Source organism: Pezoporus occidentalis, unplaced genomic scaffold (assembly GCF_034315485.1).
Source record: "Pezoporus occidentalis ecotype Australia unplaced genomic scaffold, CSIRO_AGI_Poc_V1 ctg276, whole genome shotgun sequence".
In the NCBI taxonomy this organism is placed as follows: Eukaryota; Metazoa; Chordata; class Aves; order Psittaciformes; family Psittacidae; genus Pezoporus; species Pezoporus occidentalis.
This window is the reverse complement of record NW_026914675.1, coordinates 48,424-75,972: the sequence shown is the minus strand read 5'-3', so window position 1 is coordinate 75,972 and position 27,549 is coordinate 48,424. Positions and strand designations below refer to the sequence as shown.

At 58.7% G+C, this 27,549-nt stretch overlaps 1 protein-coding gene across 3 annotated transcripts; it reads left to right on the top strand.

Moving 5' to 3' along the window:
* The first annotated feature begins 1,494 nt into the window (after positions 1-1,494).
* Positions 1,495-26,506, top strand: CELF5 (CUGBP Elav-like family member 5). 3 transcript variants are annotated; one of them, XM_062625013.1, is made up of 13 exons: positions 1,495-1,796; positions 8,936-9,018; positions 16,283-16,331; positions 18,743-18,871; positions 19,337-19,416; positions 20,139-20,285; positions 22,858-23,002; positions 23,431-23,577; positions 24,003-24,065; positions 24,144-24,227; positions 24,608-24,751; positions 24,838-25,002; positions 25,537-26,506. In XM_062625013.1, the coding sequence occupies exons 1-12, from the start codon at positions 1,523-1,525 to the stop codon at positions 24,963-24,965; spliced, it is 1,473 nt and encodes a 490-aa protein (XP_062480997.1). In that variant the 5' UTR covers positions 1,495-1,522; the 3' UTR covers positions 24,966-25,002; positions 25,537-26,506. The 3 variants fall into 3 exon arrangements, with proteins under 3 accessions (XP_062480997.1, XP_062480996.1, XP_062480998.1); XM_062625012.1 differs by having other exon boundaries at positions 16,283-16,334; XM_062625014.1 differs by lacking the exon at positions 20,139-20,285 and having other exon boundaries at positions 16,283-16,334.
* Positions 26,507-27,549: the final 1,043 nt, after the last annotated feature.

The window sequence follows — 27,549 nt, the reverse complement described above, 5'->3', positions numbered from 1 at the left end:
TCAGCCACAGCAAGAGCCCTGCAATGGCCCCGAGGTTCAGGCCAGGCGCTGAGGGCCTTTGCAAGGCCATTTCAGTGAAGATTCCAGATCCAATCCCAGGCTCCAGCCCCTGCTGAGGTTCAGGAAGCGTTCAAGGCCAGGCTGGAGCTGAGTGTTCCAGCAGCTCCACGTGCAGATGGGGACAATGGAGGAAGAAGGATACAGAGCTGGAGCCTGGAGAAGGGCTGAAATCTCTCCAGAGCACAAGAGAGGAAGGGATGCACAGTGCTTCCCTACCGAGGACCAGCGTGTTCCTCTGCTTCTGCAGGGGCATCCCTCACTCTGGGCATGACTTGAGCCTGGTGACTGCTCATACATGAGCAGTGCTCTCTGTTCTTCTCGTTTCTCCCTGGGATCAGGATCCCTCTGCTCCCCCAACCCCTTTTCCCTGATCTTCCTTGCACATATCAGCACCGAAACCTGCTGCAGTTCCTCCCATTGCAGGGGTAGAAGCAAGCCTAACACATCTGGGTAGTACTGGTGCATGTGGGCTGCTGTGGGGGCCTCCATCTGCCTGTAGCATCCAGGGCAAGAGCAGAGCGAGGTGGCAGAAGCAGAGAGCCCAAGCAAGGGGAAAAGAGGCCGCGTTGTGCCTGCCCCACAGCGATGGCAGAGCCGAAGGAGCTCTTTGCACAGCCTCAGGCCGAGCTCCGAGCTGCCATGGCGGTGGCTGCACACCATGCACACATCCTCCTGGCTCCGGGTGGGAATCCATCATCCCCCCATCATCTCCCCATCATCCCCCCATCCTCAGGGCCAGGATGACGGCAGCCCCGTGCCTGCGGCACAGGAGATGCCCGCTGGGGTCCTCAGCATCGCCCCGGTGTAGAGCGGAGGCGGAGCTGCCAGCCCGGCGGGGACGGCAGGAGCGGTCCTTGTCCTCCGGGAGGAGCCGGCAGCAACAATGGCTGCTGCAGCGTGGGGCCGCAACCGGCTCCTGCCCATCTGCTGCTGTGTGATGGGGACCCGGCTCTGGCGAACCGTGGGGAGCCGGGGCCTCGAACAAAGAGCTGTGAGGCCGAGGGAGCGGGGCTCCTGCATCACCTCCGTGTCCCAACCTCGGCTCAGAGCTCCGATTTAACCAACCCGTTCCTCAGCCGGAGGAGAAGGGAGCAAACCCGGGGACGTGATACCGGGCACCCCATGCCCTTTGTTAGCACCGCACCAGCGAGCTCCTCCTTAAAGGACCCTCCTCATCCCCTCGCAATGAGCAGCACCGGGGGCACCATCACCCCTACAACCCCCCTTTTTCAACCCCCAGCATCCAGACCCCCCCCCCCTTCCCCCTTCACAAGGGCTCTGTACCCCATGTGTGTCCCCCCCCCGCTCCATTTTGGGGTGCCCCGCCTCAGCTCCCCGCTCTCCGCCAGGGGGCGCCGCAGTGCGCGTCTTTGTGGCGCGGCGGCGGCGGCGCTGGCGGCGGGGCCGTTCCCAGCCGCTGCTTTGCCCCCCCTCTCCCGCCTCTCCCGCCCGCCGCCGGGGCATGGCCAGACTCACCGGGGGCGAGGCGAGGAGGCAGCCGCCGCCGCCGCTCCCAGCGCCGCAGCCGCCGCTCCGAGCCTCCCCCATGAGCAGCAGCGGCGGCGCGGAGCCCCCCCCGCAGCCCGACAGCATGAAGGACCTGGATGCCATCAAGCTCTTCGTGGGGCAGATCCCGCGCAACCTGGAGGAGAAGGACCTGAAGCCGCTCTTCGAGCAGTTCGGCAAGATCTACGAGCTCACCGTGCTCAAGGACCGCTACACCGGCATGCACAAGGGTGAGCCCGGCCCCGCGGCAAGCACAAAGGGCGATGGGTACCGGCGGCACCCCCACCCCCCCCCCCCCCCGCCATGCATCCCCGCATCCGCATCCTCCCCGCGGGCACCCGGGGCCGTGACATCGGTGTTTGGGGGTGGGATGCAGCCGCCCTCCGCCGTGCTGCGCTCCCGATGCTGCTAACAAAGGGTGTCGGTGTGGGGCTGCGGTGGCCGGTGGCGTTGCGGGGGGGGGGGAAGACGGGACACCTCGGTGCGAGGTCGGGATGCGGGAGGGGCCTTTCTGTGATGGGAATGGTTTGGTGATGCTGGGAAGTTTGGGGAGGCTCGGTTGGCTGGGAGGGAAGCTGTCAGGGGCAAGGCCAGGTTGGACACAGGGGCTTGGAGCAAGCTGCTCCAGTGGAAGGGGTCCCTGCCCATGGCAGGGGTTGGAGCTGGAGGAGCTTTAAGGTCCCTTCCTTGGGTTCCCACCCAAACCATTCCATGGGGCTGTGTTTTGGGATATCAGCACCCTTCTGCGGAGCTGCTCGAGCCCATCAGAGCAGGTGCTTGGGATCTTGTGATCCTCACGGCCCCAGCCATGACTGGGAATTCCTGAAGCCTGTTTGCTGTGCGAGCTCAGAGAGGGATCCCAGCCCTACTCCATGGCACGGTGATCCCTGCTCCATGACACAACAGCCACCACTCCATCCCTGCTCCATGGCATGGCAATCCCTTATTCATGGCACAGCGATCCCTGCTCTATGGCACAGTGATCCCTGCTCCATGGCATAGCAGCCCCTGCTCCATCCCAGCTTCATGGCATGGCAATCCCTGCTCCATGGCACAGCGATCCCAGCTCCATGGCACAGCGATCCCAGCTCCATGGCACAGCGATCCCTGCTCCATGGCACAGCGATCCCTGCTCCATGGCACAGCGATCCCAGCTCCATGGCACAGCGATCCCTGCTCCATGGCACAGAGATCTCTGCTCCATGGTACAACAGCCCCCGCTCCATCCCTGCTCCATGGCATGGCAATCCCTTATCCATGGCAGAATGATCCCTGCTCCATGGCACAGCAGCCCCTGCTCCATGGCTCAGCGATCCCAGCTCCATGGCACAGAGATCCTCACTCCATGGCACAGAGATCCCCGCTCCATGGCTCAGGGATCCCTGCTCCATAGCACAGCAGCCCCTGCTCCATGGCACAGCGATCCCTGCTCCATGGCACAGCAATCCCTGCTCCATGGCAGAATTATCCCAGCTCCATGGCACAGAGATCCTCACTCCATGGCACAGAGATCCCCGCTCCATGGCACAGAGATCCCTGCTCCATGGCACAGCAGCCCCTGCTCCATGGCACAGCGATCCCTGCTCCATGGCATGGTGATCCCTGCTCCATGGCGCAGCAATCCCTGCTCCGTGGCACAGCGATCCCTGCTCCATGGCACAGCGATCCCAGCTCCATGGCACAGCGATCCCAGCTCCATGGCACAGCGATGCCTGCTCCATGGCACAGCAATCCCTGCTCCATGGCAGAATGATCCCAGCTCCATGGCACAGAGATCCCCGCTCCATGGCTCAGGGATCCCTGCTCCATAGCACAGCAGCCCCTGCTCCATGGCACAGCGATCCCTGCTCCATGGCTCAGCGATCCCTGCTCCATAGCACAGCGATGCCTGCTCCATGGCACAGCAATCCCAGCTCCATGGCAGAATGATCCCAGCTCCATGGCACAGCGATCCCTGCTCCATGGCATGGTGATCCCTTCTCCATAGCACAGCGATCCCTGCTCCATGGCACAGCGATCCCTGCTCCATGGCACAGCGATCCCTGCTCCATGGCACAGCGATCCCTGCTCCATGGCACACACAGGCCGAGCCCGCAGGAGCCTCCTGTCAGCCCCAGCCTGGGCCTCTGTGCCCTGAGCCCATTCCCGATGGACTCCTGTGCGGGTGCACACTGGAGGGAACGTGAGTTCCATCAGTGCTGGTGCCTCTGGCTGCAGGTGCAGAGGGCAGGGAGGAAGAGCCGGGGGTGCCGTGGCCGCTCGGGCCGGTCCCTGATGGAGAGCAAAGGGGACAACCCAAAACTAAGTTTGGTTGCAAGCAAAAGGCCAAATCCAGCGCCAGCACCAAAGGAAAACCCCTCCTTGAAGCCTGGGCTTGGGTTTCATGTGGGAATTGTGTCTGGTTGGCACTTGGGAACCAAACTGCCATGTGCTGGGGGGGGGGGGGGGCTGCATCCAAACCTGCCACCATCTCCGTGGTTCCAATCCCATCCAGGAGGAGATGGGCTGGAGGCAAGAGGTGATTGCACATTTCATTGCAGTTGACACATTAGAGCGTGTGGTCCGAGGTCAGGTTCCAGGCAGGGACCTGCCTCTTAGCTATGGGAATGAGAGGGGGCAAGCCCTGGTGTTAGCCACACCGAGGTGACATCACCTGGATGCTAAATGCAGGATTCCTGCAGGAAAACGAAGCTCTCCCTTTGGTGGTGATGCTTTGGAGCGGGTGCAGGGGTCGGGCAGGGGCTGGTGCTGCTCTGCCCTTGCCCACAAAAGCCTGTTGAGATGTGGGGGTTCTTCTGGTGGCTCCTGTGCGGTTCCCTCTGCCCCTCCCTGCCTTATTTTGGACCCAGTGAAAGGGATTCCTTTCACTTTCTTACGTGTAGACCCTCCATCTGCTTTGGGAATAGGCACTATTCCCCTCCAAAGAAGCCATTCCTCCATGAGGATGGATTATAGGGATAGCCCCATGGTCCAGCCAAGCCTGTCCCCAGCCTTCCCCTCCCATCTCCCAGTGCTGCCTGCGTTGCTTTAGGCTCTGTGCAAGGCCAACCTTGTGAGGAGCTCCATCAGCATCCTCAGAGCTGCCCCCAGCGCCCATGGCAGCCCGGAGCAGTGTAAAGGATTGGGCACATCAGGATCACTGCGCTCCCTCCTGCGCCACGCCGGAGCCATGATCTTCCCGGGGCAGATTCCCTTCTCTGTCCCCGTGTTCCCTGAGCTGCAGCGAAATCCAATTGACAGCTCACATGCAGCTTCCATCTGCCTTTGCCTTTGCTTTCCCTGAGCAGGGAGAAGCAGTCGGGTGAGGAGGCAGCGCTTGCTGGTACAGCCCAGCGGCTCCACGCAGCTCCGTGTGGAGCTGAGCATCTGCCTCTGCCCCCCGGGGAGGATGGCAGGGGCCTGCGGTGGGCAGGCAGAGCCCATCTCAAAGCGATGCTGAGGGAGGGATGGATTCAGCTCGAGTGCTGCCGGAGCCACGAGCACCGTTACGAAACGGGGCTGTTGGAGCCTGACGGCTCCTGTCTCAGCACCCTGACTGCTGGTGGTTGGTCCTGTTCCAGCCTCCCCATATTATTCATGAGGCGGTTTCTCTCTCGCTGTTAATCACCGCTCCATTTGCATGTTAATGGCAGTGTTTGTCTTACAGCTGATAGCTTCATGGGAGGGACGGGGAGGCGTTGGAAGAGGCGCGCTCGGAGCGGGTCGCAGGAGGCCGAGCAGGGAGGATCCAGTGGAAATTTTTGGCCTCTCTGTTCCAGATTGGGTTTGAAGGCAGCTCCTCCGCAGGCGTCAGCGGCGCTCTCCTGGGTTTCCATGGTAGGGAAGGTGGGGAGAGGCTGGGCTCTTGAGGTGCTAAACTGAACGGCAGGGAGAGGAGCAGCATCTCCTGTGGAGGAGCATCCGCACGGGGACACAGGGGTGGCTTCTCCAGAGGACAAGGAGGCAGCGCCAGCCCCTCTGATGGGTTTTGGCTCGGCTTCTGCAGGCTTGTAGATAAGCTCCTGGCTGCCTCCGTGCTTCTCCTGCTTCCTCAAGGCTGCTGATGTCTGGAGTAACGTTTAGGAGCTGAAGGGGCTGTAAATCCCGGAGTTAATGTGTGATTTGTAGGGAGGATCAGGTACAGGATATATATACACACACATATATATATATGTATGTAACTGCAGTCTCTTCTATGTGGAGCTAGGCTAGGTTCTGCTTACAGGCAGCTGGAAGCCCTCCTGGAGCCAGTGGGAGCAGGGTGATGTCACCCAGTGCTGTGCAGACATAGAGGTTCTTTTGGGATCCTTGGCAGAATGATGCTGGCACTAAGTCATGGTCACATTTAACACCTCATCTTAACAGAATGGTATGAGAATAGCACAGGAGTCAGGATGAGGATGGCACAGGAATCAGGATGAGGATAGCACAGGAGTCAGGATGGGGATGGCACAAGAGTCAGGATGGGGATGGCACAGGAGTCAGGATGGGGATGGCACAGGAGTCAGGATGGGGATGGCACAGGAGTCAGGATGAGAATAGCACAGGAGTCAGGATGGGGATGGCACAGGAGTCAGGATGGGGATGGCACAGGAGTCAGGATGGGAATGGCACAGGAGTCAGGATGGGAATGGCACAGGAGTCAGGATGGGGGTGGCACAAGAGTTCAGGACGGGAATGGCACAGGGTTCAGGATCAAAATGGCACAGGAGTCAGGATGGGGATGGCACAGGAGTCAGGATGAGAATGGCACAGGAGTCAGGATGAGAATGGCACAGGAGTCAGGATGGGGATGGCACAGGAGTCAGGATGGGGATGGCACAGGAATCAGGATGAGAATGGCACAGGAGTCAGGATGAGAATGGCACAGGAGTCAGGATGGGGGTGGCACAAGAGTTCAGGACGGGAATGGCACAGGAGTCAGGATGGGGGTAGCACAAGAGTTCAGGACAGGAATGGCACAGGGTTCAGGATCAAAATGGCACAGGAGTCAGGATGGGGATGGCACAGGAGTCAGAATGAGAATGGCACAGGAGTCAGGATGGGGATGGCACAGGAGTCAGAATGAGAATGGCACAGGAGTCAGGATGGGGATGGCACAGGAGTCAGGATGAGGATAGCACAGGAGTCAGGATGGGGATGGCACAGGAATCAGGATGGGAATGGCACAGGAGTCAGGATGGGAATGGCACAGGAGTCAGGATGAGAATGGCACAGGAGTCAGGATGGGGATGGCACAGGAGTCAGGATGGGGATGGCACAGGAGTCAGGATGGGGATGGCACAGGAGTCAGGATGGGAATGGCACAGGAGTCAGGATGGGGATGGCACAGGAGTCAGGATGGGGGTGGCACAAGAGTTCAGGATGGGAATGGCACAGGAGTCAGGATGGGGGTAGCACAAGAGTTCAGGACGGGAATGGCACAGGGTTCAGGATCAAAATGGCACAGGAGTCAGGATGGGGATGGCAGAGGTATCAGGATGAGGATGGCACAGGAGTCAGGATGGGAATGGCACAGGGTTCAGGATCAAAATGGCACAGGAGTCAGGATAGGGGTGGCAGAGGTATCAGGATGAGGATGGCACAGGAGTCAGAATCAGAGTGACACAGAGACGGTGCTCTGGGCGCTGTCATCATCCCTCCTTTCTGTGTGGGCCTGATGGGTGCTGGGAACCCTGAGCACCCTTTAACCCCACATCCCATGTCTCAGTAGTTGGCGTGCTGGAGATGCCCCAAAGGACATGACCCTGTCCCCCTGAGCTTGCTGTTCACTGGAGCAGGAAATACGGCAGGGAGAGCGATGGGTCCCTTTGCACCTCTGTGGGCATCTCCTCATCCTTGAGTGCATCCCTGGGTACCTGCCTCAGGCTCAAAGCTTTAGGAGCCTGAAGAGCCCGTGGACGCCGTGGTGAGCAGAGTCCCATCTTGGCATGGAAACGCTTCCTAGAGCTGGGAAAACGCGGCTTTCCTTGAGCCTCCGTAGGCTTCAGGCACGTGGGTGAAGGCAGGGGCCAAAGGGGAGGCTGTGGCAAACCCGGGGCTTCTCTGGCTGCATCCTGAGGAGCAGCTGAAGAGTTTGGCTTGCGAGAGGCAGCGATGGATGCTCAGTGACAAGCTGAAGGGACGTGTCCTGCTCTGCGTGGGATGTGAAATGCCACTGCGGAAGGAGGGGGATGCGGGAGGGGGGCTTTGCCCATCCTCATCCGAAGGAGCTCAAGTGATGGAGCTCCAGGCACGTCCCTGGGGAGATCATTCCACACTCCAATAAATCTCTCTCTGCTAGGAAATGTTTCTTGATCGCCAGCCAAATTGTGCCTTTGCTCAGTTTCGTCTCATTACTTTTAGCATCGGAGCACCCGAAGACGATCCCTTCTCCTCCTGGAGGGGCTGCGATGCCTCCCCCTTCCCATGGGCTCCAGCGCTAGGCTGAGGTGCCGAGGCAGGTCTCAGGATCTGGCCTTTCCCATGGGCTTTGCATCCTGCTCCTTCCAGGATGCGCCATGCGTTGCTGGTCCCTGGATTTCCCTTGTCATGTGTATGTCTATTTGTGTCTGTGCGCGCTGTAGGGGTGGATGTGTGGCACTGAAGCCTCTCTCTTCCTGTAGCTTTCCATGATGCCATGAGTGTGGATCATGGAGCTTTCATAGCAGCCTGAAATCCCAGGTGCTTTTCCTCATTCCCTTTCGTGCCTTTGGTATCAGTAATCATTCTGGTCATGGCATCTCCTCTGGTCCCCGTGGGTTGGGCTGTTTCTCCCACAGGCAATGGTGGCTGTGTTTTGCTCTCCCATCGTTCCTCACCCCTTTCCAACCTCGTTGGTTCCCTGGGACCTTTCTCCATGACTTTTACAGGCCTTGGATGGGGCCTCAGGTTGCTTCTTTGTCCCTAGAGTCACCTCCCCTTCGTCACCCCCCTGGTACCAAAGCACAAAGGGCTGCCCTGGGCACTTCTCTGTACCTGAGCAGGAACATGGGGCTGGAGTTCTGCTGGAGCAGGGCAGCACCTGCAGTTACAGAACCATGGAATGGTTTGGGTTGGAGGGGACCTTAAAGCTCCTCCAGCTCCAACCCCTGCCACGGGCAGGGACCCCTTCCACTGGAGCAGCTTGCTCCAAGGCCCTGTGTCCAACCTGCCCTTGAGCACTGCCAGGGATGGGGCAGCCACAGCTTCTCTGGGCACCCTGTGCCAGCGCCTCAGCACCCTCCCAGGGAAGAGCTTCTGCCTAAGAGCTCATCTCAGTCTCCCCTGGGGCAGGTTCAAGCCATTCCCCTTGGCCTGGCCCTGCATCCCTTGTCCCAAGCCCCTCTCTGGGTGCTTCAGTCACCACCAGAGTGTTGTGTTGATGTGCATCTGCACCTCCCTAACCTCACCCTTGCTGTCCCCACCACAGGCTGCGCCTTCCTCACCTACTGCGCCAGAGACTCTGCCATCAAAGCCCAGACAGCGCTGCACGAGCAGAAGACTTTGCCAGGGGTAAGTCCCAGGGGATTGCACCCCCGTGCCATGGGCAGGGAGTGGGGGCAGCATCGGGACAGGGGGGGGAGAGAAGCGCCTCAGATGGATGCTCCTGCTTGCGCAGGTTTGGGGCTTAGAACAGGGATGCGGGAGCCAGAGCCTCCCAGAGCTGCTGCTCTGGGCTCCACCTCGCCAAGCCTGCCCCATGGTAACTCCAGCCAAGCCTCCTGGGTTTCTGTGCTGTGACTCCGGTGCTGGGGCTGAGCTGGATGAGCTTCTCAGAAGGAATCAAAGCACGTTTAAACGGGAGAGATGCGGGTTGGATGTAAGGGAGAAGCTCTTCCTTGTGGCCAGGCTGCCCAGAGGAGCTGTGGCTGCCCCATCCCTGGCAGTGTTCAAGGGCAGGTTGGACACAGGGGCTTGGAGCAAGCTGCTCCAGTGGAAGGGGTCCCTGCCCGTGGCAGGGGTTGGAGCTGGAGGAGCTTTAAGGTCCCTTCCAACCCAACCCATTCCATGATTCTATGCCTTGGCACATCTCATTGTTTGGAAGAGCAATGGCTTTATATAGGTTAGACCAAGACTGCTGAGCAAGCTCCTGCATCCTCCTCACCCTATGGCTGGTGCTGGGAGCAGAGCGTGCCAGGGATCGGAGGCGCTGTGGAACGGGTCCCTCCTCCAGGGAGGTGCTCGGGATCGCTGCTCTTCCCATGGTGATGTGATGGGAGAGCTTGGCCTGGGCAAGTTCCTCAGGGCTGAGGGGGTTGATCCAGCTCCTTGGAAGCATTTGTGTGGAGGTGAGGAGGCGGCCGAGCTGGTACTTATAGACAGAAGCTCACAGGAGGCCCCATGTGCTCAAGGCAAGAGGATAATTAATGTAAACCCGGCTCTCCGGAGAGGGGTTGGGAATTCTTACCCATAACATTCCCTCTTTAACCCACACAGGTCCGGAGAGCTCCCCTCCCCTCGCCACATGCAAGCATCCTTTCCCCCTCGTGTTTCCCTGTGCTCCTGGGCCTCTGTTTGCATGGGAGGGCTGGCAAATACCCCTAACTCAATGGGATCTTTGGTGGTCTGGGTTATCCCAGGGCAGCAAAGGGGGAGTGAAGATAATCAGGTGCTCAAGTGCTGTTTGAGGTCATTTTGTGTGAGGGTTTTCAGGCTAAAGCCATGGAGTGGACGTGTGGCCAGGGCAGGTTGGACAGCAAGAGCAGTGGAGATGGACAAGTCTCCGTGCAGGGGATGCAGAGGGACTCCGTGTTGTCCGTGTGAGGCTTGGTGGGTTCAAAGCTCAGGTTTGGGCAGGAATTGGTTGTGTTCTTCATTGTTGATGCTCTCGCTCACAGGGTGCAGCAGGGATAGGAGTTAAAGCAGCAGTTTTGTCTGTGATGTGGTGGTCTAAAGGCTCTTCATGGCAAGGGAGGTGTAAGAAGCTGCTTGGGAACAGTGAGGAGCCTGTGCTACCCCAGTGCTTCCCAACCTGTTGGTTTGGAGGCAGCTCATGGGCAATGGGGTGTAATTAAGCTCTGGGGTGAAGCTGCAGATGAGCTGCATTTGGAGCTGTTTCCAGGCTGGCAATGGAGCACTGCATCACGTTTGGTTTCCCTTTGGGAAGTCCTTCCATGAGCCAGGAGGTGGGATGCTGCCAGAGGGGAACAGATCTGCTTCCTGATGCGCCTGTGCTTGGGCATGGGCTGGGTGACCTGGTGTAGCTTGAAGCCCTGTTTTCCTAGCCCAGTTTGCTTGTGACTGTGTAGTATCACCCATCCCTCGACCCCACTGGTCGCAAGGGAGCATGCTGTGATCCAGGTAACTGGTTTGGGGAACAGAGCCATGGAATTTCCCCTCTGTTCACATCCTGATCATCTCCTGCTGAGCTCTGTGGCAAAGCCTCTCACCAGAAGCATCACGAGGACCCTAGTGCAGGACAGAGCACAGGGTGTGCTGGACCACACAGCACATGGGCTGTGGTTGACTTTGGGTTCATTTGAACCTCTTCACCATCTCCTTATTGCACCCAGCAATAGGAGGAAGAAAGTTGAAGGCATCAGTGTAGGGTGAGACAAACTCATCTGAATGCATGCCCACTCATCAGGCATGGAAGGGAGCTTGGTGATGGTGCAGAGCACCCTCAGATGCCACAGGAACCTTCCTTTGGTCTCCCTGCAGTGGTTGGTGCCAACAGTTCATGAACCTGACCACAAGCAGATGGGTTTCTTAGTGTAGACTTGGGATTTGGTAAGGGCAGAGCCATGGAGATGCTCTGGTGGGGTTTCCAATGGGTCCTTAGGCTGGGAGCAGGACTTTGAGAGCCCCTCCAGGTCTGTCACTGGGTGAGCCTGTGCCCACAGAGGGCAAGGAGGGACGGAGCTTCCTTTGCACAAAGTCCATCCCCAGGGAGCTCCCAGAGGGGCTGATCCCAGCCTGGCCCCCTCATCCCTGCCCTTCCCAGCACTTCCTGCCTGGGTGCTGTTTCCTGGTGCTCCCTGGGGAGCCGTACCATTAAATCTGGCTGCGTTTGGGCTGCAAAGACTCAACAGGGATGGAAGAACAGGGTAGAACCCGGCATCCTTTGTGGCCTGGGGAGAGACCCAGGGAGAGGCTGCCCAGCAGAGGGAAAACCTTTGGAGCTGGGAAGCAGAGAGGGAATGAAGCCCTTTGGCTTCCTCCTCCAGCCAGTGCAGTGCTTCCCTGGCGCACTCCTCCTTGGCTGTGAGGATATGGGAGCTCCGTGAGCCTTTGATTCCCGATTGTGCCTTCCCTTTGGTGCCTTCCAAAGGGAAGCAGTGGGGTTATTAATGGGGTTATTAATGGGGTTATTAATGGGGTTATTAATGGCCCGCGGGGAGCACACCCCACGCCGCAGCCCCGCGCCGAGTGGAAGCGGAGGGAGCAGCTTCCCCAGCTCTTGCTTTGTGGCGCTTCTCGTTTGCAGCCAGACAGTTGCAAATGACATCAAATTGCTCCTGGAGAAGAAGGGGAAGGAGAGCAGAGGGAGGAAGTGGAAGGGGAGGGGGGGGAGGCTGAAAGGAGCCGTTCTGCTGGCAAGGTGCAGCTCCAGGTTTGTTTCTGTGCCGAACAAAAGGGGCTGGCTGAAAGGTGGGCAGGAGAGTGGCAGGAATTGGTACTGATCCCCACGGAGGATACGGGAAGCGATGGGGGGGACACACGACTAAAAGCAGCTCCATCGGGGGGAACTCATGGATGCAGCGATGGTTTGGGAACGCAGGGCCATGGGGATGGAAAAGTACAGAGAGCAGCAGCGTTCGAGTGGAGAGAGGCACTGGGAATGCACCAGGGCTTGAGATGCTGCAGCGCTCGTGTTGATGGCACAGGGATTGATGCAGCGCTTGGGCAGGGATATTCCCATGGGCAGGAGGAAGGGGTCAGCCTGGGCCATCCACCAGGATCCACATCCAGGGGAATGTGGGTAACTGGGAGTGGTTGGTCAAAGCATCTCATTCCCCCCCTCCCTTCTCTGTTGTAGCTGCTGTGAAGCCAACCTGGACCACTATTCCTGCTAGCTTCTTCCCATGAAGATGGGAAGGATGTTCCCATCTTCCCGTGAGGATGCTGCAGCTGGGAAAGCTGGGAGATGTGCTGAGGAGTGGGCTGGAATGTTTGGGTAGGGAGGAAGCGGGCCCCAGTTGTTCAGGTTTGAGGTGGCCTCTGTGCTTTGAACCCTTGGGCAGGATGGAGAAGTGATTCCCGAGTCCATCCTGCAGGTTGTGGTGGGATGTGGATACAGATCCCACAGCAGTTGATGTTGGAAGAGGCCTCTGGGCTCTCTGCTCAAAGCAGGGCTACAGCAGACCACCGAGGACCTTCTCCAGTGGAGTTATAACTATCTCCAAGGAGATCCCACCATCATTCCAGCCCTTTTCAAGGCTGGAAGTGCCCCAGAGCGAAATGGTTGCTCCAAAATCAGCCATAACATTGGATGTTCAGCCCAGAGCAGAGGCAGCTCCGGGGGTGCTCCTGGTGGCAGCAGGATCGGGCCTGTTCCCAATGGATTTTCCCATGGGCACATCATTACTGAGGAGGTTTTGCACTGCTCGGACTCTTAACGGTTGCCATAGGAACTAGTGCAGTGGGAATTGCGTGTGTGCAGCGGGAATTGCATGTGTGCAGCCATGGAATTGTGTGTGTGCAGCGGGAATTGCGTGTGTGCAGCCATGGAATTGCGTGTGTGCAGCGGGAATTGCGTGTGTGCAGCCATGGAATTGCGTGTGTGCAGCGGGAATTGCGTGTGTGCAGCCATGGAATTGCGTGTGTGCAGCAGGAATTGCATGTGTGCAGCGGGAATTGCGTGTGTGCAGCCATGGAATTGCGTGTGTGCAGCAGGAATTGCATGTGTGCAGCGGGAATTGCGTGTGTGCAGCCATGGAATTGCGTGTGTGCAGCCATGGAATTGCATGTGTGCAGCGGGAATTGCGTGTGTGCAGCCATGGAATTGCGTGTGTGCAGCCGGAATTGCGTGTGTGCAGCCATGGAATTGCGTGTGTGCAGCAGGAATTGCGTGTGTGCAGCCATGGAATTGCGTGTGTGCAGCGGGAATTGCGTGTGTGCAGCCATGGAATTGCGTGTGTGCAGCGGGAATTGCGTGTGTGCAGCCATGGAATTGCGTGTGTGCAGCAGGAATTGCATGTGTGCAGCCATGGAATTGCGTGTGTGCAGCAGGAATTGCATGTGTGCAGCCATGGAATTGCGTGTGTGCAGCGGGAATTGCATGTGTGCAGCCATGGAATTGCGTGTGTGCAGCAGGAATTGCGTGTGTGCAGCCATGGAATTGCATGTGTGCAGCGGGAATTGCATGTGTGCAGCCATGGAATTGCGTGTGTGCAGCGGGAATTGCGTGTGTGCAGCCATGGAATTGCGTGTGTGCAGCGGGAATTGCGTGTGTGCAGCCATGGAATTGCATGTGTGCAGCGGGAATTGCGTGTGTGCAGCCATGGAATTGCGTGTGTGCAGCCATGGAATTGCGTGTGTGCAGCGGGAATTGCATGTGTGCAGCCATGGAATTGCGTGTGTGCAGCTGGTGCAGCGGGAATTGCGTGTGTGCAGCGGGAATTGCATGTGTGCAGCCATGGAATTGCGTGTGTGCAGCAGGAATTGCGTGTGTGCAGCGGGAATTGCATGTGTGCAGCCATGGAATTGCGTGTGTGCAGCGGGAATTGCGTGTGTGCAGCCATGGAATTGCGTGTGTGCAGCCATGGAATTGCGTGTGTGCAGCCATGGAATTGTGTTTGGACTCTGCACTTCAGGTGCTGCTGCCACAGGTTCCCGCAGGACCTTCCTCACCACACGCCCCCCTTCCTCCTGGAGCAGCACTCCTGGTTATCCTTGTCTCCTTTATGATGGGATGGGATGGGATGGGATGGGATGGGATGAGCCCAGGAGGAGCTGGGCCAGGATGGTGCTGGGTGGGAATGTTGCAGCTTTCCTGGCTCAGGGATGGGTGGAGGGATGGATGGAGGGATGAACAGATGAATGGATGGGTGGATGGATGCATGGATGGGTGGATGGATGCATGGATGGGTGGGTGGATGAATAGGTGGATGCAGGGATGGATGAATGGATGGATGGATGGATGCATGGATGGGTGGATGGATGCATGGATGGGTGGGTGGATGAATAGGTGGATGGATGGGATGGACACGTGGATAGATGGGTGGGTGGATGGATGGGTGGAGGGATGGATGCATGGATGGATGGGTGGATGAATAGATGGATGGATGGATGGACGCGTGGATGGATGGGTGAGTGGGTGGATGGATGCGTGGATAGATGGTGGATGGATGGGTGGAGGGATGGATGGATGGATGAATAGGTGAATGGATGGATGGACGCATGGATGGATGGGTGAGTGGGTGGATGAATGGTTGGATGGGTGGCTGGCTGGATGGGTGGAGGGATGGATGGGTGGATGGATGGATGGATGGATGGATGGATGGATGGATGGATGGGTGGGTGATGGTTCTGGGTACACTGAGATGTCAATGGAAAGGTGCAGCAGGACACCTGAATGCTGAGACTGGCACCAACCCAGCGTCATTCCCAGCCAGGAATGGCATCCAAAGGAGCCAGGCAGCAGTTGGGTTGATGTGCTCAGCACACCTAGAGCTGGGGTTTGAACTGGCCACAAGAGGACCAGCCCCAACCTGCAGAGCCTGAGTGCCCAGGACCTTCTCAAAGGCCTTGGGTACCTTTTTGTTCCTGGATGAGGCAGAATCATGCACAGGCTGTGGGTGCCCGATGGGGTGCTCTCCCAGGTACAGTCTATGGATGCCCCATGGGGTGCCCTGCCCCACATGTGCAGGTTGGGAGGGCGGGGGGGTGGGGGGGACAGCCCTGGCTCTGTGCCCCATAGGCAGGCTGTGGGGCAGGGAAGGGGATGGACAGATGGGGAAGGGGGGGGGGGACACCCCCCCAGAGATCATATCGAAATGTCTCTTTTGTGCAGAGCGCAGGGAATGCCCCCAAGAGCTGGTTGCCGTGGCAACCACAAATGTCAGGTTCCATGTGGTGAATAACCGTTTCCATGGCAACCCCTCCTTTATCCGAGGTGCTGGGAGCGGGATGACAGCCCTGCTGGGGGAGGGGACCGGGACATGGCCCCAGGTACCAGCCCCCCCCCCCCGCCTCCCCCATCCTTCCCCTCTCCTTGCCCCAAGCCCTCAGCACCCCCGGGTGGGCGCCTGCTCACGGAGGGGAGGATGCTCTGGGCTCCGCAGCATCCCTCCCTCCTTCCCTATGGATTTGTTGCTCCTAGAAGCCAAGAGCCGGCTCCATGCCTCCATCTCTTTCCCCATCTGTTTAGCTTAATCCTGGTTTTGCATCCCAGGCAGACACAAAGCTCAGGGCTCAGGAGCAGGGAGGAAGGAGGAGGGCAGATGCCCCTCAAGGCTCCATAACCAAGCCCTCTCCTCCCAGTTCACATCAGGGCTGATGCTGGGACACGGGGACACCACCAGCTTCCAAACTGCTGGAGCCTGGGAGCAGGAAGAGCCTCCAGGCATCGTCTCACCTTTGGCCACCCTCACAGGCTCCAGCTCCTGCCCAGGAGCTGCTTCCCTGGAGCATTCCTTTGCCTCTTGCTGTGGCCGAGCTTTATTCCTGGTGGCATCTCCAGGCAAAGCAGCTGAGCAGGGAAAAGCAGGAAGCAGTTTCCACCTGGGAAGCCTGAAATCCACCTGGTCCCTCCTGGTGCCTCCCTCCCGTGCCCGGTGATGGGAAGGGGCACAAGGGCCAGGCTCTAACCCTCTGCTTTTCTCTCTCCTCGCAGATGGCGCGTCCCATCCAGGTGAAACCGGCCGACAGCGAGAGCCGTGGAGGTAGTTGTCATCTCTCCTTGGTCCTCCCTTGTGCTCGGGTCCTGGCCTTGCCTTTGGGGGCAGGCGTTGGTTTAGGGATAGGTTTGTGATGGGGATCCTCCAGCTTGGCAACTGCCCCGCTGCTGCCTCCGTCTCTGCTCAGCCTCAGCCCCGTCGCGCTGCAGAGGCCCAAGTGATGCTGCAGAAGTCGGGTTGCGATGGGGAAATGGTGTGTGAAGGGGAAGGATGCTGAGTCCCGAGGTGAAGGTGCCATCGGGCTGCGGGGACCAGCGTGGTTAAAGCAGTGGGTGCCAGGTGGTCCAGAGCTGGAAGTCTGGGAGCAGGAGCATCTCTGTTAATGCAGTGGGGAGCTCACAGCAGCTCAGACGCCTCCTCCCTTGGAGAGAGGTTGCAGCTCCAGCCCTTCCAGGTGGATGAGCTCATTCTGCTGCTTTCCCTTGTCTTACCAACGCGTTCCTTTCCTCTCCACCCCTGCGTCTGCCTCTCTGTGCCTCCGAAAGGAGTTCACTGGGGAGAACTGATGGGGATAGCTCGGCCCGTGGGGCAGCACATCCTGGGCAGCTTTGGAGAGCTTTGGCTTTAAATGTTAGGGGGCTTCCTTCCAAGCAGTTTGTTGTCATTCCCAGGTATTGCGCTCGCAGGAATACGAGCTGTAATATTGGATAGGAATGTGGGTACTTGTGATTGTGTGAGCCTCTGCCAAAGGGGCTGCAGGAAAGCTGGAGAGGGGCTTGGGACAAGGGATGCAGGGACAGGCCAAGGGGAGTGGCTTGAACCTGCCCCAGGGGAGACTGAGATGAGCTCTTAGGCAGAAGCTCTTCCCTGGGAGGGTGCTGAGGCGCTGGCACAGGGTGCCCAGAGAAGCTGTGGCTGCCCCATCCCTGGCAGTGTTCAAGGGCAGGTTGGACACAGGGGCTTGGAGCAAGCTGCTCCAGTGGAAGGGGTCCCCATGGCAGGGGTTGGATCTGGAGGAGCTTTAAGGTCTCTTCCAACCCAACCCAGGCTGGGATTCGATTTGGCCTTTAAAAGACACACGAGGCCATGGATTCGAGCCACTTCCAGTGCTAGAAACCAGGAGACTGGGCAAGAGCTTCAGATGTGGCCCCGGGGACCCTCTCTCTGCGGGGGACGGAGGGGAACGTGCGTGGCACCAACACGTGGTGCCCCACGAGAGCTGCTCCGGGGCAGGGGGGGAGCAGGGATGTAGAGCAGCTCCTGCAGCATCTGCATGGGGCAAGGATGGGGGGGGGGGGTGTTGGACCGCATTGTCCTGCTCTTCCCTCCTGCTCCCCAAGGGCCTGGAGGCAGCGCCTGGCTCTGGCTCAGCGTGGCACCGCAGGGCACACACAGGACCAGCAGCATCCCCGCTTGGGATGCATCCTCTGAGGCAGGGAAGGATGCAGGAAGGGGCTTTGGCAGCGGTGTGGATGCGCAGCGCTGCCCTCCCTCCCCGCCGCAGCTCCGAGACCTGTTGTTTTCCAGGTCACTGCACTCTCCCACAGCAGCTTCCCGGCGATGCTCCCTGACGTGCGTCACATCGCATCGCGTTCCTCGGAAGCAGCCCCCTTCGCTGCTGTCACGGGCAATGAGGAATCCTCTGTCACTGCTCCTGCCCCGACGCGATGGCTCCTGGGGGTCACCCCACATGTGTTTTGGAGTGGGGGGGTGTCTCTGTAGCTGGGGTTTAACGCTGGGATGCTCTCATAGGGGCTGGTACCCCAAGCTTTGCTGTGTGCTGGGCATGGAGCACCACAGACCAAGCTTCCCAGCTCCACCCTTGGCCATCCCAACAGGACCCGGGTCCTCACTTCTCCCTTCTGATGGAGGAACCCAGAGCTCCGAGTCCTGGATGTGTTGGGCCTTCCAGGCCATGGAGAGGGGCAGTGGGGACCACGGAGCTGTTGGTTGGCCCTTACCCAACTGCCCTGCATCTGGCTGATCCTGTGAGGAGGCAAACTGGGACCTGGGACACCAGGATTCATCCCAGGCAGCTGGGAATGGATGTACTGGTTAGACTGGGGTGGGAAGGTGAGATGCTCAGTTAGGTTGTGGCTGTGGAAGTGGTGATCTTGGGGAGAAGGACAAGGAAGCAGGAGTCCTGGCTTGGTCTGATGCATTTCCTAAGACGCCTCTTGGGTCTTCACATGTTGTTCAATAAGGCCCAGGCGGTTTTTATCACCATTCCCATTGGATCATCCAAAGGAAAGGATGAATGGAAGGAAATCCATCACCTTTGGTTTTCCTTTGGGGGGAAGCCTCAGGAACCTTCGCAGTGTGAGGAGCTCGGGAGGACCCTTCACACTCACCTCTGGGAGCCAAGAGCCACCCATTCCCGTGGCAGGCGAGCCTGGATCCTCCTGCTTTGGACTGGAAGCCTCATAGAAGGTTGATGTCTCTGTGTTTGCCCCTAGGGGACAGGAAGCTCTTTGTGGGCATGTTGAACAAGCAGCAGTCTGAGGATGATGTGCTCCGGCTCTTTGAACCCTTTGGGGTCATTGATGAATGTACGGTGCTGCGCGGACCCGATGGGAACAGCAAAGGTGCGAACCCCCCCCTGCGTGCTGTGTCCTCGCTCCCATACACACGTCACCGGTGCCTCCTTTCCACGGGGACCCCGATTCCCCCTCCCCATCTTCCCGGGAGCCCGTATCCCAGCCCTGCACCGGGAGCTGTAAGGATGGATGGAGCAGGATGGGATGCGGAGGGACAGGGGCACTGGGAGCCTCTGGGCTCGCTCTGGGGCTGCAGTTTCTGTACCCCCACTGAGGAGGGCATAGGGAATCGGGGGAAGAGGTAACCAAGGGCGGAGGTGGTGGCACCGTCCATAGAGGTGCGCATCATTGAGACCCTTCCAGGAGAGAGAGGACTTGGGATGAGCCATCCTCTTTGTTCCCTGCCCTCTTGGGGGGGGGGGGAGGATTTCCCCTTGCACGCTGGGGCAGAGGGTCCAGATCGCAGCATCTCCATCACTGCGACCTCGCCGTGCTCTTCGTGTCCCTCTCCAGGCTGTGCTTTCGTCAAGTTCTCCTCGCACACCGAGGCTCAGGCCGCGATCCACGCGCTCCACGGCAGCCAGACCATGCCCGTGAGTATAAGCAAGGCTCCCCCCCATCTCTTCCCACTCCTCTTCCCACCACCCTGGTGCAGGGCTCCACTGCCCAAACCTGCCGCAGCTTCTCCCCACTGCTCGTGTGGTTGGGAGGGGTGGGTGCACATCCATGCTCTCACCTTTGCAACCCAGCCTGTGCTAGCCTGGGCTCTGTGTCTGTGTCCTGGTAAAGGCTGGAACAGCAGAGAGCCAAGAACCAGGATGTGAATTGGCCTCGGAGATGGTGACCTGGAGCGAGCAGGGAGCAGTGTGGGCCAGGCCCCTGGTGTCTGAGCCCTTCTCTGTAGGCACCTTCTATGGGGGGGGTGTGGAGGCTGCACCATGGCTGCAATGGGACCTGCTCCCTCTCTCAGGCTCTAACCTGGACCTTGCAGGCAGGATGGAGCTGCAGCAGGGGCCACCGCCAGGCCCGCGGTGGGAAGATGCTGCCCGTGCCTCGCACGATGCTCGCGCCTGCCCCAGCGGCGCCCATGGGTGCCCTGTGCTAGCGTGTGGCCACGGAGCGAGGGGCAGGGTGGGAGAGGGGAAGGGTGGATCCCAGGCAGCTCCTGAGCACTTCCACACCAGTGTTTGCTCTTCTGCTCCTCTTCCCGCTCCTCTCTGCTGCCTGTCCTGCCCCGTCCGGGCGGCTGCCTCTTGCCTGTCCCTGCCCTCCTGTCCCCCTGGCTCCTGTCTCTGTCTCCTCTCTCTGTGCCTAGGGAGCCTCCTCCAGTCTAGTGGTGAAGTTTGCTGACACAGATAAGGAGAGGACCCTGCGCCGTATGCAGCAAATGGTGGGGCAGCTGGGGATATTCACTCCATCTCTCACCTTGCCGTTCAGCCCATACAGCGCCTATGCGCAGGCTGTGAGTATCCCGCGGGGGATGCGGGGATGGGCAGCGCCACCCACGGGGCTCGGAGCACTGCATGGGGAGCTTCCCAGCTTCCCGGCTTCGGGAATCAGCCTTGAGGCATCCGGACAGGAGAGAGCTGGGACCTGGCTGAGCCTGGGGCAGGCTAAGAGGGAGCCCTGAGGATGCCCGGAGCCCTGGTTCCCGGTGATGCTGGAGTCATCCGGGAGCCAACCCGGGAGCTCTTCCTCTCCTATGGCACCTGTGTGCGTGTGTCCCTTTGGTCCCGGAGCCCTGCGCCCACCTCCTGCTCTTTGTTTCTCTGCTGTCCATGGGGTTTTCCTCTTGCTGGTGTCACTGGGTGGGGGGGATGCAGGATGCTGGAGGGGGGTCAGGGGGCTTGTAGCAGCCTGGTCTCCTCTGGCAAGGCTCTGCTTTGGGCCTCATGCCTCACATCAGTTGCCATGGATGGTTGAGGGAGGTCCCAAACCCCCCAAGCCCCTGCTCTGCTGTGGGGGAGCATCTTCTGGTGAGTGACACTTTGAGGTCTCTGCTATCAAGGATCAAGCCCATGGGAGGAGGCTCAGGCATCGCTCAAAGCACGAGGGATGCTCCTGGTAAACAGGAGATGCTCTTCCTGAAAGCAGTGTTCCAGGGAAAGCAAACGGAGCTGTTCCTCCCATCCACACGGACACCTCCTTCACCTTCAGTGTGTCCCCCTCCCACCTCCATGGCAGAGAAGGAATCGTTTCTCAGTTGTTGGCTGTTTCCTCTCGAAGCATCCCCAGTGCCATCATAGTGTGTGGAGAGCATGGAGGAGCAAAGAGCAGCACGTGCCTGATGCTCCATTGGTTCCATGGGGAACCAAACCTTGCCCAACGCAGAGCACTTGGCTCTCCTTGGGTAGTGAAGGTGAGAACAGCTACACCAGGCTCCCGGCAGAAGGGGTTAGAGGGGAGAGCCCTTCCTGACCAGGCTCCAGTGTGGGCCTTTGGTTTCCACCAGCCCTGTAATGCACAAACAAGCATGGGGGGATCCGCTGTGAGAGGTGCTGCTGTCCTGACACGTGGGGAAGGAGGCAGGAATGGACCCAGCAGTGATGCTCTGATGGCAGAAGGTACCTTGAGTGTGGTCCAGGCTGTGGAAGGAAGGAGAGCAGCGATGCTTGGTCTTTAGGTCTTCAGAGGCTCCTGCTGCTGCCAAGAAGCCCATCAGGCTCTGCTCCTGCTTCTCTACATCTTCCTCCTCCTCACTTGTGTCTGTAGATGTGTTGCTCTGTCCCTGATCCTCCACTGCCTTTCCTGCTCTCTGGCTTCATCTTGGCTTTCCCCTCGACCCCAGACCCAGTCTCCCACTGGGTTCTCCTCCTTTTCCTTTTCCTTTCCACTAGTTCTGGTTCTCTCCTCCTTTCTGAGGCACAAACCTCACACCTCATTGCTCCTTCTCCTGTGTTATCCCAGTCTTTGCTCTCTTCCGGATGAGAAATCCTGCCTGCTTCCTTCACAACACACCAACAACTTCCTCTCCCTGTTCCCATGGGATTTGGGGCCTCACCAAGGCAAAGCAGCCCCGGTGCCCGGCCTGGGAAGAAGTTGGGCTTGGGTTGGTTGGTTTCCAGTCGTATGCTTTCCATTTATCTTCACTGCATTTTCCTTTCAAACCGGAAGCAATCCCAAACTTGAGGGGGGTCTGAAGCTCTTTGGAGCTCTTCAAGTCAGGGATTCAAGGGGCAAACAGGAGCTGATGGAGTTTGGAAGGAAAAGCAGGCGGAGGAGTTTCCCAAGTGCTTGCAATGCTCCGGGGTTCCTTGTCTTTCACAAACCAATGAGTCCTAACCCCAACCCACACTTGGTTCACCCCCTTCCCCTTCTGGTTTGTGGTCCATGATGGGCGTTTCGTGGAAGCAATGAGAACAGTCTCAGGGTGCCCATTTGGAGCAGGTCCTGCTCCTGGCACCACACGCGCCTTGCTGATGGGAAAGGAAATCAAGATTCCTTTAGGGAATAGGAGCCTGGTTCCTGCCTCCTCCAGAGGGACCATTCCCCTTCCTGAGCTCCCTGTCCCTGCCCTGAACACCACAGGGTTAATGCCCTTTGCTGTCGGAGAAGCCCCTCTCCTCCCGCAGTGTTCGGCTTCCGCAGCGAGGGAGCCAAAGGTTCGGGTGACCACGAGCACCTCGGGCTCCAGCTGCGGGGATGCGGGTGCTGCAGTGGGGTCCACGTGTGCTGCAGTGGGGTCCACGTGTGCTGCGGGGCACTGGGATGGGGTTGGAGTCAACGTGGGGAGGCTTTGGGCTCTTCTCACCTCTGCAGCTGCCTCAGGCTCTGTTGCCACCCCTCTGAGCATCCACCCCTGGCCCAATAGGACCACAAGGACGTTCTTCCTCCTCCTGCAGGCTCTTTTCCTCCTCCCTTCCCTCTGCGCTGTTCTGGAGCTGCCACCCCGCAGGCAGGGACCGCTCCAGTGGCACAACCATGGCTCGTGGGATGGGGATGAGCTCCATGGGTGTCCCCACACGGAGCCCAGGGTCAGCGCAGGGCGCTGGTGGCTCTGGGCAGGGCTCTCACTGCCTGCCCCTGCCTTGCAGCTCATGCAGCAGCAGACCACGGTCCTCTCCACCTCTCACGGCAGTTACCTGGGCCCCGGCGTCGCCTTCTCGCCGTGCCACATCCAGCAGATCGGCGCCGTCAGCCTCAACGGGCTCCCCGCGGCCCCCATCGCACCCACATCAGGTGAGGGTGCTCAGCACGGGGGTCCCAAGCCCCACACGTCCCTGGGGTTGGATGAGGCCGCTCTGGGCCAGCAGCCCCTTGGCCCCAGCGCGTGCAGCATCCTTGTGCGCTGCTGCTGTACCTCTCCCTTTGATAGAGTGAAGAAGGAGCTGCTGGGGTTCCTGTTGTTCACCCTCATCTCCCCACCACCACCCCAGCAGGAACAGCAGCAGGGGGATGCTTGTTGGGTTGTCCAGGGCTGTAGCACTCAAAACCTGGGTTAGAACCATCCCATCCCCAAGCTGTGCCAGCAGCCAGGATGATCCCCGCTCCTCACCAGTGCTGCCTGGGATGGCTCCATGCATGTGTCACCTCCACCTAGAAGGGATGTTGGCTTCATGGAAGCAGGGACCTCATCTCTCATGGGATGTCCTCTTCTTGCTCTGCAGGGCTCCATTCACCGCCGCTCCTGGGAACAGCAGCCATGCCCGGGCTGGTGGCCCCCATTTCCAATGGATTCACTGGAGTGGTGCCATTCCCAAATGGGCATCCGGCGTTGGAAACGGTTTACACCAACGGCCTCGTGCCGTACTCAGGTACATCAGTAACAGAGCCGGGCTGGGAGAGCTGGGCTGGGGCAGCCTGGGGGAGAGAAGGCTCCTGAAGGGGAGACCTGAGAGCAGCTCCAGTGCCTGAAGGGGCTGCAGGAAACCTGGAGAGGGGCTTGGGACAAGGGATGTAGGGACAGGCCAAGGGGAATGGCTTGAACCTGACAGAGGGGAGACTGAGCTGAGCTCTTAGGCAGACGCTCTGTGAGGGTGCTGAGGCGCTGGCACAGGGTGCCCAGAGAAGCTGTGGCTGCCCCATCCCTGGCAGTGTTCAAGGGCAGGTTGGACACAGGGGCTTGGAGCAAGCTGCTCCAGTGGAAGGGGTCCCAATGGCAGGGGTTGGAGCTGGAGGAGCTTTAAGGTCCCTTCAACCCAACCCATTCCATGGTTCTGTGTTTCTGTGTTCTCTGCAGCCCAGAACCCTTCGGTAGCAGAGACCCTGCACCCGGCCTTCACAGGAGTCCAGCAGTATGCAGGTACCGGCCTCCCTTGCCCCCCTCAGGCCCTCGCCTGCTGGAGCAGATCCTCAGGTGAAGGGTTTGTTGTGTCTCCAGCCGTGTACCCGACCACCACCGTCACCCCCATTGCCCAGAGCATCCCTCAGCCACCTCCCGTCCTGCAGCAGCAGCAGCGAGAGGGTGAGTGAGGCTCAGGGTGGGAACGTGTGTCCATGGTGGCAGGGGTGGGGGGGGCTTGTGTAGCACAAACCACAGACCCAGCACTAAGCTTTATCCACTCTGATCCTGGAGCTGGGTCATGGAACCAGCCCTGTCTCTGTCAAGGGAAGGGCTCAGAGGATGCCTGTGATACGAAACCTTCCTGAGCTGGATGCTGCCGAGCACCAAGGGGTTGGAGAGCATCAGAACACCCAGCTTGGACTTCATCGCTGTGGGCAGGGCTGGGAGAGGCAGTGCTGGGGTTCTCCTCCAGTGCTGTGCTCCGAGTTGAGTCTTTCCCTATGGGGGGGGGTCTCTGTTTTGTCCCTCCCTGTTACCCCCCCCCCACCCCATACCTGCAGGTCCTGAAGGCTGCAACCTCTTCATCTACCATCTCCCTCAGGAGTTTGGAGACAATGAGCTGATGCAGATGTTCCTGCCCTTTGGCAACATCATCTCCTCCAAGGTGTTCATGGATCGTGCCACCAACCAGAGCAAGTGTTTTGGTGAGTGCTGACGCCACCGAGGATGAGGAGGACCCTCATGGCACCAGCAATGCTGTCACTGTCCCCACCTCTGTCCTGTCCCGCAGGCTTTGTCAGCTTTGACAACCCATCCAGTGCCCAGACTGCGATCCAGGCCATGAATGGCTTCCAGATTGGCATGAAACGCTTGAAGGTCCAGTTAAAACGACCCAAGGATGCCACCCATCCCTACTGACGGCAGCGAGCACGCAGGAGGCACTTCTGCAGCACAGGTAACGCTGTGTAAAGCACCCTCGTGGTGTAGCAGCAACCCAGTGCTGGGGGCAGCGAGGTCCTGCTGCTCCCCATAGAGCTGAATGTGGCAACCCAGAAGCTGCAGGTGGGGCTGGTCGAGGCCATCAAGGCTGGCTGGGAGCAGGATGGGTCCAGATGGAGGTGTCTGTGGTCCTAGCGATGCTTTGGTCTCTGACCACTCCCAAAAGCACTGATCTTCCCCAAAAGTTTATGAACCCCAATGGTTTTGTTTCGTTGTACACGTGCCCTGAGGCTGCAGAAGATGCTTTCCAGGGTAAGAAGGGAGGATCCTGGGATCCAGAAGGATCCAGAAGGATCCCAGGCAGGCAAAGGGAAGGCGAGACCCTACGGGGGCCAGCAAAGGCTGCTCCAGAGCGGAGCTGCTCCCTCCTGGGCCCCTCTGCTTGGGGTCACCTCACTCCACTTGGGGTCACCTCACTCCATGGTTAAGGCTGAGCTTTTGCCTCGGTGTCCTCCTAACGTCCCCGTTCCCTCTTTCCCTTTCTCTTCAGGTGAAGGGAAAAGTCCAGAGGAAGAATTTCTGCTTCAGGTTGCTTTACAGAGAGGCCAGTAACTTTCTCAACTCTTTTGCCACCAGCCCCTTTCCCTCCTCTGCTCCCACCTCCCTGTCCTCCTCCCCAAACCTTTGCCATTAAAGAGAAGGCTCAAAGTCTGCCCAGCAGGAAGATTCTTGCCACGACGGACTCGCACATTTGCTGCTCCCGTGGTGCAGAGCAAAGGGACCAGAAACCTGGCAGCCCCCGGGGGGACACGAAGCTTCTCCTCTCGGGGTGGGCCTGGAGAACATGGACCAAGCGTGTCCCTCATCCCTCCTGCCCCGTCTCCCGGCCCCTTTCCCAGAGAAATAGAAATATATATATATACAGCCTCTATTTTTGATGAAAGTGGCTCACAGGACCAAACTTTTCCATTCAGAGACTGACTCCTTGCACGAGGGATTGGAAGTTCAGGGCTTGCCTTTGCGGGGGTCTCCTCCGCCAGCGCTGCTCCTCCTTTGGGAGGCTGTTTGGATGGACATGGAGCGGGAATGTCTCTGCTCGGCTGTAGCAAGAAGCAAGGAGGAAGAGAACTACATACCTCGGGGATTAGGGCACCGCTGCTCGGCTTGAGTCGCTCATCCACCGACCTTAGCACCAGCCTGGTTAGAGGATCTCAAGAGCTCTGACCTTTCCAAGGGCTGCTGCAGACAAAGCTCCTGGGATTTGGTGCCAAAGCCTTTCCCGACGCTCCTGGGGGAGGCTGCGAGCACAGGAACACAGGCCCTTGTCCTGCAGGAACTGAGCTGCCTCTGCACGACGTGGTCGTGGCTCTCTTGAGCAAGGCAAGAGGAGGCAGGGACAGGATCCCAGCCGCTGCCTCCCCGTGCGGATGGAACCGGGACAGTTCCCATTCCAGGCGCCCCAGGACAGTTTCTCCGTGTGGATTTAGCCAGAGGCCTCTCCTCTTGCTGTTCCCACCCTGGTTTCTCCCTCCAGGGATAGATCCCATGTTCACTTCCATAGAAACAGCGACATCCATGGACAATCCGGCACAGACCAACAGCTTGGAGCTGGACTGAGCACCCCCCTGGGGAAAGGGGGTGTCACAATGGACAATGCCCAACCCTGGACCAACTTCAACCACTCTCGTTCTGTTTCGACCAAACTAAGGAAAGAAAAACCAACAATCCCAACCTTGGGAATGATTAGCTTCACTATTCTAGTTTGATAAGGTACTGAGAACATTCCTCTGTGTGTGTGTGTGTGTGTGTGTGCGTGTGTCTGCGTTCAGGGGGTGGGCTGGGGGGGGGGGGGGGGAAGAAGGGGCGATGCTTGATGCTGAAGTGCGCTATGGGGACATCAGAGACCCTCGAGTTATCCCCTTCCAGCTGCCCTTGTGTTTGTGGCACTGTTTGGACCTTCACCTCTCCCTCGAGAGCTGAGTGGGGCCGTGCGAGGCTCCTGTTCCTCTAGTCCATGTTTACTGATTGTAAATACCATTTTTATACTTAACATCTATTCCGGACGTGATTTGTACAATGGACTTTATTTCTGCTACAAGGAATTTCCTGAGGTTTAAACTGAATCTAATTTTGAACAAAAGAAAAAAAGAAAAAAAAAGGAAAAAAAAACAAAAAAAGAAAAAAATACACACACACACACAAAAAAAAAAAAGAAAAAAAAGGACCAACAAGTGCAAAAGTGAGGAATAAAAAGGACTTTTTTGGGCCATCCCGGGCCAAGTGGCTTTCAAAGAGCGTTTCTTCCCTCGCAGTTACTGGTGGGACTGGACGATGTTGCGCTAAAGCTTCGTCAGTGTCAAATTCCTTAACTCTGGTCAAAAACAAAGATCTTAAATTTATTTAATAAAAGTTTTACTTGGTAAAGAACGTCCTGGTCGAGCTGCTCTGAGCTGGGGCTGCCGCGGGGGACACTCAGCAAAGCCCTGCAGGGAGGGAAACGCGGTCACATTCCAAAGCCTTTCATAGGGGAGGGATCGTGGAATCCCAGCTTGGTTTGGGTTGG